Source organism: Trachinotus anak, unplaced genomic scaffold, assembly GCF_046630095.1.
Source record: "Trachinotus anak isolate AG129_WGS33_773 ecotype Australia unplaced genomic scaffold, CSIRO_AGI_Tana_v1 ptg000016l, whole genome shotgun sequence".
NCBI lineage: Eukaryota > Metazoa > Chordata > Actinopteri > Carangiformes > Carangidae > Trachinotus > Trachinotus anak.
The window spans coordinates 25,908,742-25,923,780 of NW_027273867.1; the positions used below are offsets into that span (position 1 = coordinate 25,908,742).

General features: G+C 44.9%; 2 protein-coding genes across 2 annotated transcripts; both read left to right on the forward strand.

The window, feature by feature from the left end:
* The first annotated feature begins 1,212 nt into the window (after positions 1-1,212).
* psmb4 (proteasome 20S subunit beta 4) lies at positions 1,213-5,910 on the forward strand. The gene is made up of 8 exons (XM_071500999.1): positions 1,213-1,457; positions 2,825-2,951; positions 3,041-3,120; positions 3,594-3,740; positions 3,839-3,920; positions 4,190-4,306; positions 4,938-5,026; positions 5,751-5,910. The coding sequence occupies exons 1-8, from the start codon at positions 1,228-1,230 to the stop codon at positions 5,761-5,763; spliced, it is 885 nt and encodes a 294-aa protein (XP_071357100.1). The 5' UTR covers positions 1,213-1,227; the 3' UTR covers positions 5,764-5,910.
* A 660-nt stretch (positions 5,911-6,570) lies between these two features.
* Positions 6,571-14,837, forward strand: rfx5 (regulatory factor X, 5). The gene is made up of 11 exons (XM_071500995.1): positions 6,571-6,680; positions 9,166-9,320; positions 9,635-9,668; positions 9,764-9,846; positions 9,957-10,079; positions 10,196-10,312; positions 10,786-10,864; positions 11,081-11,279; positions 11,829-11,911; positions 12,005-12,139; positions 12,275-14,837. The coding sequence occupies exons 2-11, from the start codon at positions 9,199-9,201 to the stop codon at positions 13,400-13,402; spliced, it is 2,103 nt and encodes a 700-aa protein (XP_071357096.1). The 5' UTR covers positions 6,571-6,680; positions 9,166-9,198; the 3' UTR covers positions 13,403-14,837.
* Positions 14,838-15,039: the final 202 nt, after the last annotated feature.

A 15,039-nucleotide genomic window follows, 5' to 3' on the forward strand; every position in this document is an offset into this window, starting at 1 on the left:
AAAAAAATTATATTTAAAAATCTGCTGTTAATGCAGGCCAAAAAAACTTTGTTGTTTTGCATGTTGTTACAGTTCATTGCGAGTTTTTGTAATAAAATGTAATGTAAAATGTGATTTCTTATTCTAAGTATATATATATATAAAAAGAAAACTGTCAATAGTTCAGGCAGACCAAAAAAAGCTGTTTTTTGATATATAGGCTAGTTGATCTAATCAGATTTCAAGTTGTTGTTTTTAGATAGAACAATAAAGTATAATTACATCTAGGTTTCAGTGTCTTCATTCTTAAATCGCTTGTTTTTTGTGGTCTCGTCAGTGTTTGTCTTGTCCTTGTCTGGTCTTGTGTTCCCACTCGCGGCCTGCACCTTGACGTGGTGAGTGGGCTTTTAACTAAGACAGGCCTATAATTGTTATTATTAATTAATGTTGATCAGTTGAAAATAATAGCCTTGAGTTAGCGACTGTGTCCTGGTAGTGCTGATGTGAACAGAATAAACCGTTTTTCTGATGCTCTATCATTGTGCCTCAATGAGACCGTTTAAGCCATATAATAAATTAATACAGTTGTTGTGAACAGATGACAGGTTTGGCGAACTACTGTTAACAGTCAAAAGATTAGGCATTACTGGCACATACACATCATAGAAACTATCACACTCTGCTTAAGATTAAAATAGAAAAATAACGCTCAGCGTCAGTCAATTCAGTCATTACAGAGATAATATATCGGAAAAAAATTAAGTTCAAGAACAAGCGCTAAAGGGCGACCAATAACACAAAACCACAAAATCAAAATACCTTGACATATGACAAAGAGGACTCACCTTTGAGTCATTTATTCAGTTTTACTTTAGATGAAACCCAGCAAGCATCCTCGTGCCCGACACACAACACGACCGCGCACAGAGTGCATGTGCACAGCGGTGACGTCATTCAGAAAAAATACATTTTGTGGGGCTTTTTCTGAGCTTTGAAAAACTTTTACACAGATTAAAACCCCATGGCTTAAAAATGCAGAATAGAAAGACTGATGTTTGGCCGTGTGCACAGCTGGAGGGGTCCCGTTCACAGTTCTACAGGCCTCTCTTTTACTGCTGCGCTCTGTGGGAAAACGCTTTTTGGGCCGCAGGAGATTTTCACTGTAAAACCACGAGTGGCCGCTGGAAACAGCTGCTGCAGGGCTGATACATGGATGTATTATAAGTCTTTTAATACATCCATGTGCTGATGACACAGCCATGCTCCCAACAGCAGGTGGCGGTGAAGCCCCACCCCGTGACGTCTACCCGGCCCAGCGACAAGACGCTGTGTCGTCACTTCCTCCAGGTATTCAACATGGAGTGCGGTCTGAAGCTGAGTTTTTGGGAAGACGGACCGAAGCCCGGGCAGTTTTACTGTCTCTCCGGCGGCAGCAGCAGCGGATCGGGCACAGCATGCGGACCGGTCAGACACACACTGTGAGTGGTCCGCTCCGACACAACCGGAGCTGTTTCCCGTAAATTGGAGCCGGAGCTCCGCTGTCGGTTTCGGTTTGCGCTGCGTCTGAGTGCTGTATCATCATGGAGGCAGCTAACTGATGCTAACTCTCGGCTAACACCAGTTTTAACGTTTTGCCGCTCAGCGCAGACACTTAATGACTTATTTAATCATTAAATTCATCGATGGGACTCGTTAGAGGAGAATCTAAAGCTGTAAATCCCGCTGTTTGTTCTGTTTTTCTCAGAGTTGCTTATTAATTGTTAGCTCTTGAAGCTAGCGTCTTATTTATTTTAGTTTAAAGACCTGAAAACTCGAACCTAACTAATCCTAACTCATCTACAAGTCAAAATAATGTGTTTTAGATATAATTTACTGAACAAGGTGCATTGTTCAGCTCGAGCTTTGAGCCACCAGGTGACAGAGTTATTATTTACACAGAGGTCTTTATATGTGCTCCTCTGTCCACCGGGTTCACTAAACATCACAAACACCTCAGATTAAAAAGACTGGCACAGTTTGCAGTTCTACAGAGAAACTACAGTTGAATCACCTCTTTACAACAGCCTGAACATTTACAGTGACCTGTGACTGGATATCAGTAGCAGAACAGGTTATATACATTTTTTACCTATGAAATTCATTTTGGCTCCCTGAGTCTTTTAAAAGTTAATTTATCTCACTCACTATGATTAGGGCTGAAACTAATGAGTATATTCAATATTGATAAGTAATATCTATATCTGTTTATTCACAAACATTAGATAACTGTGGAACCATCAGGTGTTTGGTATATTTCCTTGAAAATGACTTGATTCATTCATTAAAATAGATACTGATTAATTTTCTCCTTTGATTTTTCACTAGCTTGATTGATTAGCCAACTAATTGTGGCAGCTTCAACTATGATACAGCACAAATAACAGTTTGTCTGAAATCTGAAAATGTTTGTGTGTCAGTGTCATCATGGCAAAATGTGGTCTTTGAGACACCCACTGTAGTGGTAACTACCACAGAGGTGGTTTTGAGGACTTAGGCAGGTGTTTATAAGATACAGTAATGTATCATTTGATTCTTTAATACCAACCATGGAAACATCCTGTCTTATTCTCCTTAGACAGGAAGTTTCTGCAACACAGCCTCTGATATTTATTGCTTAGCTTTTTCAGCTTCAGGGGACATGTTATTAGTGAAGCCTGCAGCTTGAGAATGAGCGGGTTCATCCTTTTCTCTCTGAAATGAGCAGAGAGTGAGAGCAAATGTTTGTTTCTGAAGATTTAAATCATCAGAGCAGCACTGAAGCAACAGACTGTTAATGAATATAAATGAACCTCCTCTCTGTCCACAGTAACCCAATGGTCACCGGGACGTCGGTGCTCGGTGTGAAGTTCACTGGAGGGGTCATCATCGCGGCGGACATGTTGGGTTCGTACGGCTCTCTGGCTCGGTTCAGGAACATCTCCCGCCTTATGAAGGTGATTGTTGTCCTGTGACGAAACGTAAGCTGTAGATGTGAATGAAGGTGATGTGTCTGAGCAGAGGTGAAGAGCTGTTTCTGTTTCAGGTCAACAACAGCACCATCCTGGGAGCTTCAGGAGACTACGCCGACTACCAGTACCTCAAACAGGTCATCGAACAGATGGTGTAAGCTGCTGCTCTGACACTGACACAAATATAACCAGTCTGTGGCTCAACAGTTCGTTTCTGCAGGTCAAAAATGCCTGTTAGAGAGAATTAACTTCAATATTCTGCTGTAGACAGTAGCATTAGCTCTGACTTTATGATGTCAGCAGACAGAAACTCAACACTCACAGTGGACAAGTGTTGCTATTAGCAAAAACTTTAACAATTGAATTATTTCCTCAGGAACCCTGCAGAATGAAAGAGAAACAAAAAGACTAACTTTGTGATCATGAACCATACATTGCTCCAGGTCTCATGAATTGATGAATTCTTTGACTGAATTGTTGTTATATGGAGCTGAGCAGGACTGACCATGACAGTCAGTTCGTGGACTAGTTCAGTAACTGAGACTCAATCGACCAGTTGTTTAATGTGGTGTTGAGGTGAATTTGGTGACCCCTGGTGAAACCCTGTGCTGGTTTTGTCTACGTCAGGATCGATGAGGAACTGCTGGGTGACGGTCACAGCTACAGCCCGAAGGCGGTCCACTCCTGGCTGACCAGAGTGATGTACAACCGTCGCAGCAGGATGAATCCTCTGTGGAACACAGTGGTGATCGGAGGTTTCTACAACGGAGAGAGGTTAGAGGTCACACTGCCTCCTTCAGTCTGCTGCTGTGGCTTCTAACTGTGATCTAAATCATATTAATTAACCAGTCTGCCATCTTTCCTCTCTCTAGTTTCCTTGGTTACGTGGACAAGCTGGGTGTGGCCTATGAGGCTCCCACAGTGGCCACTGGCTTTGGAGCATACCTGGCTCAGGTAATGAGTTGTGTTTCTCTTACTGGTCTAAAGCCAGACCCACGTTCTTGGTGCTGTCTGCACAGGACCCGTTTGTATCAGATCTCTCAGAGAGAATCTGTGTAACTCCTGCTCTGTGAACCACACAGAGGAGAAGACTTAGTGTTTCCCACCTGATAAACTGATCTGGTTCCAGTCTCTGGTCACAAATATTAGTGAGCTTTAGTCCAGTGTACGCTGTTATGTGATTAATGGATTTAAAAAGAAACATGTTTTGTGTGTGTGTTTAGCCTCTGATGAGGGAGGTGGTGGAGAACAAGGTGGAGATCACCAAGCAGGAGGCTCGGGACCTGGTGGAGCGCTGCCTCAAAGTGCTTTACTACAGAGACGCTCGCTCCTACAACAGGGTGAGTTCACTTCCTGTCCAGTAACTGATCCCAGGTCTGTTGCTCTGAAGTCATTAAAGCCATTCACTGTGTAACTACTGCATCATTTATATTTGACTGATTTGTGTCTCCAGCTCGTGACACATGGTTTCATTTTGCCTCCAGGTGTTAAAGTGTACACTCTGCTTTAACCTCTCACCTGACTGCAGTGATGCGCAGGTGTACTCCACAGGTGACATCACTACTGGGTGTGCTTACAGGTGCAACAGAGCAGGTTTCTGACCACCCCTAACCACACTCACCAGTGATGCTGTTCAGCTTAAAAATGATCACTGTGGGTTGACAGGCAACAACTGACAACCTGAAATGATGGGTTAAATAAATGGACACTGTGTGCTGTGTAGCTGTTCACAGAAACAGTCAAACACACACCACAAAACAAAAACACAGCTGTGAATCCTTCAAGTAATAAAACACAGCCCTCAACATATAAAACAGAAAGGTTTCCTTTTTTTCAAAGACTGAACAAAAGTAAAAAGCAGTGATGTTGTTACTGTTGGCACCACAGACCTGCACAGAGAGTTCTTCTGAATCTGTTTGAATCAGATGTTTTGTTTGCTCTGAATGAAAGATGTGATGTTTTTTATTTTAGCATGAGATCGCCATAGTAACAGAGGAGGGCGTGGAGATTATTGGTCCTCTGTCTTCTGAAACCAACTGGGACATCGCTCACATGGTCAGGTAGGGTCAGAGGTCACAGGAGGAGGCTCTGGATCGGTGCTGCCCTCAATAATAAGACACAAACAAACTTCATTAGATTCAGGGTGTGGCTCAGTCCTTCACGGGTCCAGTTCCACAAACCCAGAACCAGCTGGTTAATAAAAGAAAAACTTTAAACTCATCCAGTGTATTTACTCAGGGTTTACTCGGTTTAGTCATTTTCTATGGGCCCTGTCTCCCACCTGTTGCTGATGTAAAGCAGAGACAAAGACAACTGATGGTGCAGTAATCACTGAGCACTGCTGTCAGTCAGCTGCTGACTTCAAAGCTGTTGATGAAAGGTGTCGTGGAATTCACAAAAAAAAAAACAAAACAGGGCAGTTGATTAAAAATTGTTCTGCACCTTTATTTTCAATATATTTTTTTCAATCTCAGGTTCATTTCACCAGCAGTAAAAGTCTTATGGCTTTGATAAAAAGTGTCATCTATGGGTTTGACCTTGAAGCATCTTGACAGCTGTAACTGAGCATTGATGGAATGAAAAGAACTTAATTATTAAGTGTTATGTAGTGTTGCGATATTGTGTAATGAAAAAGGTTCAGTCTTGAGAAAAATATAATTATGATTTAAGTATTTCTGAATAAATGTTCAACTTCAGGTGGAAGAAGGGAATGCTGCAGTCTGAATCTCACAGATTTGAATCTTCTGTCACTTTGTCTTGATGTTTCTCTCTGTTTCTCTGCAGCGGGTTTGAGTGAAGACGAGTTGCGACTGATTGAAGCCTCGCCATTTCTCTGTTGCATCACAAACAACTACAGCTCACATGCAACTTATCTATTCCAGTTTAGGTTTTTTTTTGTTTCTCTTTTGTATAATTCAAAATAAAATAAATGTCATAAAAACTCTCTGGTTTGACTTGCACTTGAATATCTTGTGGTTAACATCTTGTCACATACATACAAACATACTTAATTCCCTATTAACATGTAACATATTGTGAGGTGTGTGTGTGTGTATTTAATGTACACACATTTTAGTCAAATATTTTTGTATAATTGCAATGCAAATTAAAGTCCTCATTTTCCTCTGAAATAGTTTTATTTCTCCTGAGAGATTTTATATTAAATGTAAATTTGGTCATAATAGTCCGTTATATAATAAATAAAACTATATATGAAAAGAATTAAGTCATAGATTACATTTGACTATTATTTACTCATTTAGCTTTTATCCAAAGGTACATTAATATATAATATATTTTGTACATGTAAGACTGCGTGGCCTCTTTAAGTGTCAGCTTTCTCTGCATTTATCAGAATTGTATAAAATTCCAACGTAAAGACATGTTTAAACATTATTAAACATTATTAAACGTTCATATAAAACGCTTTCGCTTTCATTGTCTAAACAGGCGGCTGTTTCTATGCAGATTTCACGAGATTAATTCATCTGTTTTGTAACTGGGCAGACCAGGAAAACGCGTCCAATCAGAATAATCAGAGTCAGAAAAATAATTCTGTTCGACGAGTTGAATTTCACCAGCTTTTGGTATCCGGGTAGATGTGTGACAGCGCACCAATCGGAATGGACGTCGGCTTTGTAGTCAGGCAGACATAACAAAGTCGTCCAATCACAAAAAAATCTGAAAGGGGATTTTTGCTGTATCTTGGCTCAGGTACTTTCTTTTTCTTTTTTAAAATAATTACTTAAATGGGACTCACCGAACAGATCATACATTAATAACAGAATAAATGAACTGTCATTGGGAATTATTCTGAAATTAAAAATAGCGTCTTAAAATATGTTTAAGGGGTGTTTCAGTGCTTGATAGCTAATGCTATCTGATAGCAACTAGCTAGGCTAGTTAGTTAGCATCTTACGGTTAGCAGCGAGCTTGTAGCTAGCCATATCGGAGCGGCAAACACCAGCATTAGCCGAACTAATGTGTCCTCCTCCGCTAGACGCGACCCCCTCGCTTCTGAAACGTTTGTCTGGTCTGCCTGTAATAAAACCAGCTGACGTGTTGGAGTGTCGCTGTCTCAGGCAGCTAATGCAGCGGGTGTCTGCCGTCTGTTAGCCCGCTAGCTGGGCAGCAGTAACATGTTGCTGTGTGTTCATAGTAAATGTCGGGCACATGACCACCGGCGCTACGCCCGCTGTAAACACGGCCGTCAGGCATGACACCGGGAGCACGGCGGTCATATTTCGGCCGCTGACACGTTTGCATGTTCGGTTAACGTTAGCGGGTGTGAGGAGTGGGCATGGCCGGCGACAGGCTGTGTTTCGCTTCACAGAAACATGCCTCCCGCTCCGGGAAGTAATAGTAACGCATAAGGGCACCGTGACAGCCGGCATGTGTCACTACCCGGCAGCCTGCTGGCCTTTTTACCGGTTGTTACCGGACTGAAATCTGAGCTGAACAATGTGGTGTGAAGTTAAAATGTAGTCTGCAGGTCTGCAGCACCGGGAAAGAGGCGGGAACCACCCGGCTGTCTGTCTGCCTGTCTGCGGTCATCAGACAGCAGTGTTCCTCAGTGTGTTGTTCACGGTATCTGTGGGATTTGAAAAGTCTTAAACATCGAATCCGGGTCCCTCTTTAAGGGCCTTAGAAGGTTTTTTAAAGTCTTTTAAAGGTTTTTCTCCGCTGCTGTGACATTAACGGCTCCACCTGCCAGGAGACAGGTGGGAGGAAGCTCATCCACTCAGACTGTTGATTTCAACAAACAGTTGGGTTTGCAAATTAATGGTTTATTCTTTGATTTCCTGTCTTTTATCTGAGTCCAGGCATGGGCACATTGTGAGACAATAGTCCCCTGGGCACAGACACGTAAAAGGCCACCACCCCTCCTTTGTAGGACCCCCAGACGGAAAGGCCCCCTGTCGCATTGTTTGTAGTTGTGTTGTGTTCTGTGTCTCTTTGTTGTTGTTTCAAGTGTCTGTGAAGTCAGCTGCCTCATTTGTAGTCATGTTGCATCTCTTTGTTTTGTCTTTCTTTACCATTTTCTTACTGAGTTCTGTGACTTTCAAGTAGTTGCTTCATACAGAGACCCTGGCCCAGGGGCCTGAGGGGTCAGGGGGCCCTGTTGGCCTGTTCAGTAATCCACACAGGTCCAGGTCACATGTAATTGTTATATCCAGCTGGGTAGTATTGACAAGAATGTTATATAAATGTCAATAAATTAATGTTCTAGTAAAATAATTACAGGTTGTTAGTTTTCTGGTGTGACTGTGAAACAGGTGTTGAACTGCTTCTATGTGGTTTTAAACGTCTTTGTTTCAGGGTTGTGAATGCTGTAGAAACCTGTGCTGAGAGAAATGAGTTATTTCTTCCTCAGGTCTGAAGGTTGTATTACCAGTGTCTCCACAGGTCACCTACAGGTGAGCCCAGGGATGGCTGTGAAGACACTGACTGAGTCAAACTGGCCCAGGATCCAGTAACAGTTACCATACCAACCGAGGTTGTAAAGATATGATAAACGGAGCCTCTGTTCGAAGGAGTACACAGTCATAACACAGGGGCCCTGATTGGTTGTGTAAGAGTTGGTACCCAGGAGACTCTCCACACCTGTATTGGGAAGTGCTGTGGTCCAGTGCAGATTCACTTCTGGACCTGGTGTGAGCTATGTTTGGGTTGAAATATGCCGTGCAGGGAAGATAACCTTCAATAAATACTTCGTCTCCTGAAATGTCACAAGTTAACCTGCTCTCAACATTTCCATCACACCTACAAACTCATGTGAAGCCACGACTGACGTGGTTTCAGTACTGAGTTATCTACATGTCGGAAAACTCCTCCTCAGGTTGCTGAGAGATTGTTAAAATCATCTTTATCTGCTTTATCAGCTCACATGTTTTCACATTGGTGACATCTTCAAAGCAGCTCGTTTTTCACAATTCTTCAGTAAATGGGTTATTAAAATTGTTGCTGATAAATTTTGTCAGTCAGTGAATAAGTTAATTGTTTAAACTCTTCTAAAGTACTGCTGTAGTGGGAAATTTTCAGTTTGAAATCTTTGAAAATATGAATTAAAGGTTCAGTCACTGTTTCCTGAGTTTTCAACCACATCTCAGTGATGGCAGTTTGCTCGCTTATCATGGAAATGAGTATCCTAAATGAGTCTTGTGTTTGTGTCCCTGTGCCCCACCCCCCACCCCCCAAGATGGTGGTGCTCAGCACTGGTTAGTTGGTCCAGATGTCGGAGGACCAGCGGCATCCCCGGACCGACGCCTCCCGGCGGAGGGAGGGCGGTCTGGAGGCAGGGGAGGGCGACACAGAGCCCAGCATGCTGTTGCAGAAACTCAAGAGCAACATCTCGTGAGTAGACTCTGCTGTGAAACTTTAAGGCCTCAAAGGTTTTTGAAAATGAATGGATGTATTGAAAGAACAAATCTTTCCATTTAGGTCTAGATAACTGACACTGAAGTTCAGAAACTGAAGTTGATTAAAGGATCAGTCTGTAGATTTCCCACCTCAGCGCGTGTTCATATAAAAAGTAAAATCTTTAAACTCTCGTGATCATCATGTTTTGTCCTCTAAGATCCATCCTGAGAGTCTGACATTTAGGACACACCTGTTTCCACCTGCTCTGCTCAGTAAGGTTTCTGATTGGTGTGTTCTCTGTCTTGCAGTAAGACTGTTCAGACCAAAGTGGATCAGATCCTGGTAAGAACCACACTCATGTGCTGTTAAGTGAAACCTGTTAATGACACACATCAGATCAGAGCTCAGGTGTGACCTGTTGTGTTCTGCTTCAACAGCAAGACGTTCAGCGTTTCTCTGACAACGACAAGCTGTACCTGTACCTCCAGCTGCCCTCTGGACCCAGCTCTGGAGACAAGAGGTCAGTGCTGCTGGTGTTAGAGACACAGATGTGTTGATTGACGGTAGTTTGATAGGAATACAGAGGTGTGTTTCCTACTCACTGTGTTCTGTGTGTGTGTGTGTGAGAAGTGGTGGTGACTCCAGCTCCTTCAACACAGCTGACCAGCTTCACACCTGTAACTGGATCCGCAGTCACCTGGAGGAGCACTCAGACACCTGCCTGCCCAAACAGGACGTCTACGAGACATACAAGTCAGAAAACCCACAGACACACAACCCGCTTTTTCTGAAGTTTTTGTTGTTGTTGTTGTTGTTGTTGTTGTTTTGTCATGTGATCCCTGACTCTCTGCGTCCTCATTTTCCTCCAGGAGATACTGCGAGAACCTGCAGCATCGTCCTCTGAGCGCCGCCAACTTCGGGAAGATCATCAGAGACATTTTCCCCAATATCAAGGCCCGACGGCTCGGTGGCAGAGGACAGTCCAAATATCCTTTCACCTGCCGGACACACACAGATACACACATGATAGACATGCAGATCTGAACAGTTTCCAGACCAGCGTTCTGAGAAAAGCTGGAGAAACTTTAGTTTTTGTCCTGATGTTTAATCTTCTCAGCGTTGTGAGGCTGCAGCTGTCGCCCTCCGTGTTGTGTACACGTGGTTACAGTTGTTGTTTACTTTATTGTTTAGTGGTTATTTGATGAAAACAACAGGTTTCATCCTAGTTTTCATTATAAGTGACTTTTTATTTAGTTTCAGTTTAGTTTTCGACATGAAACTGAAGTGTTATGATTATTTATCATCATAGTTTGTGACGATTAACAGACACGGCTGAGTTCACCTACATCAGACTCCTGCTGTGATGATGGTCTGATGTTCAGGCCTGTTGCTCACAGGCTGCACAGGTCAGACTCTGTCAGGGCTGCTGGTTGAATTCCCTAACCTGCCCGGCTCATACGTACTGTTACAGCGGTATCAGGAGGAAGACGGTCCTCAACATGCCTCTGCTGCCCAACCTGGACCTGAAGAACGACCCGGTACACACACACACACAAGCGTGTGAACACACACGCATGCACATTCCATGATAACATAAGCTTTTCATTTATATTAATTCAGTTTGTGGTTTAAATGTGAAAATGTCGGTGAATGTTCTCTGTAGTTCAGAAAACTAATGAACTACAGAATAAAAATTCAGCTGAATTTTGCTGACATTCCCTCCTCTCCCTCCTCTTCCTCCTCTTTGTCTTCAGGCGGAGCTGACAGAGCTGGTCCAGACCTACAAACAGGAAGTGACAGAGGCGGCGTGCGAGCTGATCTGCGATTGGGCACAGAAGATTCTGAAGCGTTCGTTCGACACGGTGGTGGAGATCGCTCGTTACCTGATCCAGGAGCACATCGTCAATCCTCGCTGCAGCCAGGCTGAGCTGGTCACCTCTGCAGCACTCGCAGGTCTGTCGCACACCGTCTGTCTTTTTATCAGGGACTACATGCAGCTCCACGGGGTCGCTCTGTCTGATGGTTCGGGAGCTATGTCTTAAATTTTGAGATGGTACCTAAACTGAAGTCACGTGGACCCACAGGATTTAATGTTGAGTATTTAAATATAAAATCTGTTGTTGTTGGGTCTGTACTGAGTCTAGCACAGACCGCTGAGGGTAACAGGATTCAGGAAGTCCTGGAAACAAATGATATCCATGAAGCTGATTCATGTTGCGTTCGCAGCTGCTACGACATCAGATATTTCTGAAGAGCATTAAATTCACTAGCTACACGGTCACTAGTTCAAAACCTGCATGACAGACGATCCACCATGGATGTGAAGAAAAGCATGAGGTGAATTCAGTGGTTTCTTTATCTTTAAGGTCTCAAATGTCTAATGTCACATGACGTCCCGCTGTGGTCCAACCAAGTAGATGTGATGTCAGTGAACACAAAGTCGCTGCTGCTGATTGTTCGGAGATGATTGACTCGTGTGTGTGTGTGTGTGTGTGTCTGCAGGAGGTCCAGCCAAACCCCACAAGGTCATCAAGAAGACCCCGGTCATCTCTAAAGCTGAGGGTGATGGAGCTGCAGACCACAAGGTGCTGACCACGCTGACCACTGTCTGTCTGTCTGTCTGTCTGACTGTCTGACTCTGTCTGTCTGACTCTGTCTGACTGACTGTCTGTCTGCAGAAGGACCTTGGAGACTCCTCCTCCTCTTCACTGAAGCCTCCGTCTGGAGACAAGTCAGCAGCAGCCAAACCCTCCCCCCTGGACGCTCCTCCTCCCTCCTCCTCCTCCTCGTCCTCTTCCTCTCTGCGTCCTGCGGTAGGTGTCCACCTCCAACACCTGTGTCCACACACTGTTTATTTCTTGTACCAATCAAAGTCACTTTGATCAGACTTTGACTTTTATTTATCAATAAACAAATCAATAATTGATATAAATAACTGATTGATGCAGGTGGAGGCCTTCATAAAGCAGTTACCCAGAATCCTCCCTCGGAGCTCCATCCCAGACAAGACCCAGCTGTCAGTCCGATCCTCTCCGCCCTCACTGGCGCCCAAAGATGCTTCAGGTGTTGGGGGGGCATCTGGACCTGGAGGTCCAGCCGCTGCCGCAGCTGCTAGCGGGGGTGGGGTGAAGGTCATCGCCATGGCAACGCTGCCCCAGCAGCAGGGTGGGCCTGTCCCACTGATGATCCTGCCTCAGGGCTGCCTGTCCTACGAGAGGGAGAAAGTCTCCCAACCTCCACCACCTCCTCCTCCTCAGCAGCAGCATGCCCCAGCAGCCCCCACCTCTGTGGTCCAGAAGGTACGAGGGAATGCCAACAAGCGCCCCCTGGAGACGGTGACATCAGGTGGTGCAGCTGGTGGCTCCTCTTCCAATGCTCCTCCAGTGAAACGGAAACGTGGACGACCGAGAAAACCTCGGCCAGAGGACGCCCTGTCTGCTCCTCCGCTTCCTCCTGCTGCTGCTCTTCCTCCTCCACCCCCACCTCCTGCACCTCCCTCTCACCCTTCCATCATCACCTCCCTGTCCGGTGGCGTCATCCAGAAGGCCTCTTCCTCCTCCTCCTCGCAGCCGGTACTGGAGCTGGTGATTCAGGACCAGTCCGGGCTGGTTCTGAGTCAGCTGCCGGCAGTGTCGGAGCACCGCGGCGTGGTGGTGCAGTGTCAGGCGGGCGGGGTGGCTGAAGCAGACCGCCATAGCCGGCCACTGCTGCTTCTCCAGAGTCCAGGGACCCCCAGCTGGGAGCTGGCTGCGGCGGGACGCACTCCGATGGTGGAGGTGATCCAGAAGGCTCCGAGACCGAGCAATAACAACAGCAGCACCGCTCCTCCACCTGCAGCACACCTCCCCCCTCCTCCTCCTCCCGTCCCCCTGCCCACGGTGCATGAGGACCGGGCGGAGGTGGAGATAACGCTGACGCCAATGGAGGTGCAAGTAGATCCGATGCAGCCTCCTTCCACCTCTTCTTCTGCTGCTCCTGCCCCTTCCTCCTCCACCTCATCCACCACAGTGATGAAGTATGAGGAGGAGGAGGGGGGAGGAAGCAGCAGCACCTCCTCAAAGGGAGAGGGACACTAGCCCTCATTACTCTTCCTCCTCCTTTGTCTTTTCTATCAGCCCTCCCCCCTCACTCAGCTTTTACCTCACCTGCGACACAACCCTGCCCCCTCACCTCTCTTCTTCTTCATTGGTGGAAATCCCAGATTGTCTACAGCAGAGAGCCAATCGAGGAGGATAAATGAAGCCAAAACCTCGACACGCTGTCCTTCCACCGACTCCCATTGCACTTGTAAACAGACTGGACGCTGTTAGAAACCTGTGATTCTTTAACTGCATGTCTGTCAGTCTCTGTGTGTGTGTGTGTGTGTGTGTGTGTGTGTGTGTGTGTGTGTGTGTGTGTGTGTGTGTGTGTGTGTGTGTGTGTCTGTCTCTGTCTGTCTGTGTGTTTGTCTGTGGCTAAAACCAGGAGAACCACTCCTCAGGTGGATGGGCCTGACATCATACCTTCTTCTTTTTCCATGGCTTTCTCGCCTCCTCGCCTCCTCACTCTCTGAACCCCCCCTCTGTGCTGAGGTTTGGTCATCTGCTGCATTGCTTCCACTGCTTCAGTTCAATCTATTTATAGAAAGAAAGACATTTAAAAGAAAGGATTGACGTAAAGGAGGGAGGAAAGATGACAGAAAAGAGGAGAAGGGGAAGGAGGTGTGCAGACGGAGTTGAGCCTGAAGTCGACAGACACAGTAGGTACTACGGGTCAGAGCCTTGTAAAGGTTCTATGAAAGAAACAACCTCTTAAACGGAGCTCGGCCTCGACTCACCTTCAGTCCAGTTCATGGAAACACTGAGACGTGGATCTGACAGGTTTTCTCACAGCTGCAGATTTTCCTCTGCAGGTCTCAGTGGAACAGACGGAAAACGTGCAGCAGCTGCTGAAGAGAAAAAAAAGAGTCAAAGTTTAGAGTTTGAATTTTTGACTGAAAGTGAATCCAAGCTCGGCTCTGCTTCCTCTGTTTTAAACAGCTTGCGTTAGATGTGTTGTTATCAGTGTTGGTTTCGCAGATATTTATGTGTGTGTGTGTGTCTCATAATCACCCATCACCCAGAAATGTGGCATAAAATGAGCCATTATATATGAAATTAGAGCTATTTTCAAATAATTTATTATTTATCAGAAGCACCTGCAGGTCAATGATATCGCATCATTTGGTCTTACAAGAATTTCATTGCATTTAATGACTTTAATGAAATAGTTTTATTTTAATTAATTAAAAAGCCACGGGTGACGGGTCTGTGGTGGGCGGCGGCTACGTCTGTCTTTGATTTAAAGGCCTGTTCTCCCTCTCATGCCTGTGATCAGCAGGGCTGGGTTTTATTTAAATTAGCTGTTTTCACTGTTGATTCATCATTTCAGTCATTTTCAAGCATCAGATCCAAATATTTGTAGAAAAACTAGACTTTTCTAATGACATCAGTGTTTTCTGATGTTTTCTAGAACATGAATGATAACTTGAAATGAAGTAAAATGAAGCAGTGTGGTGCTACAGAGACGCACAAATCATATAAGGACCATATCTGACCCAACAATAATCACAGCAGCATCATTTTTATTTTTTCACTGAAGGGGAAATGCATAAATGACCATTCCCACTATAATAATGAATCAAAGCAATATCTGTCAAAATAACTGCAATATGATTTTTATTTTTTTTTTAACC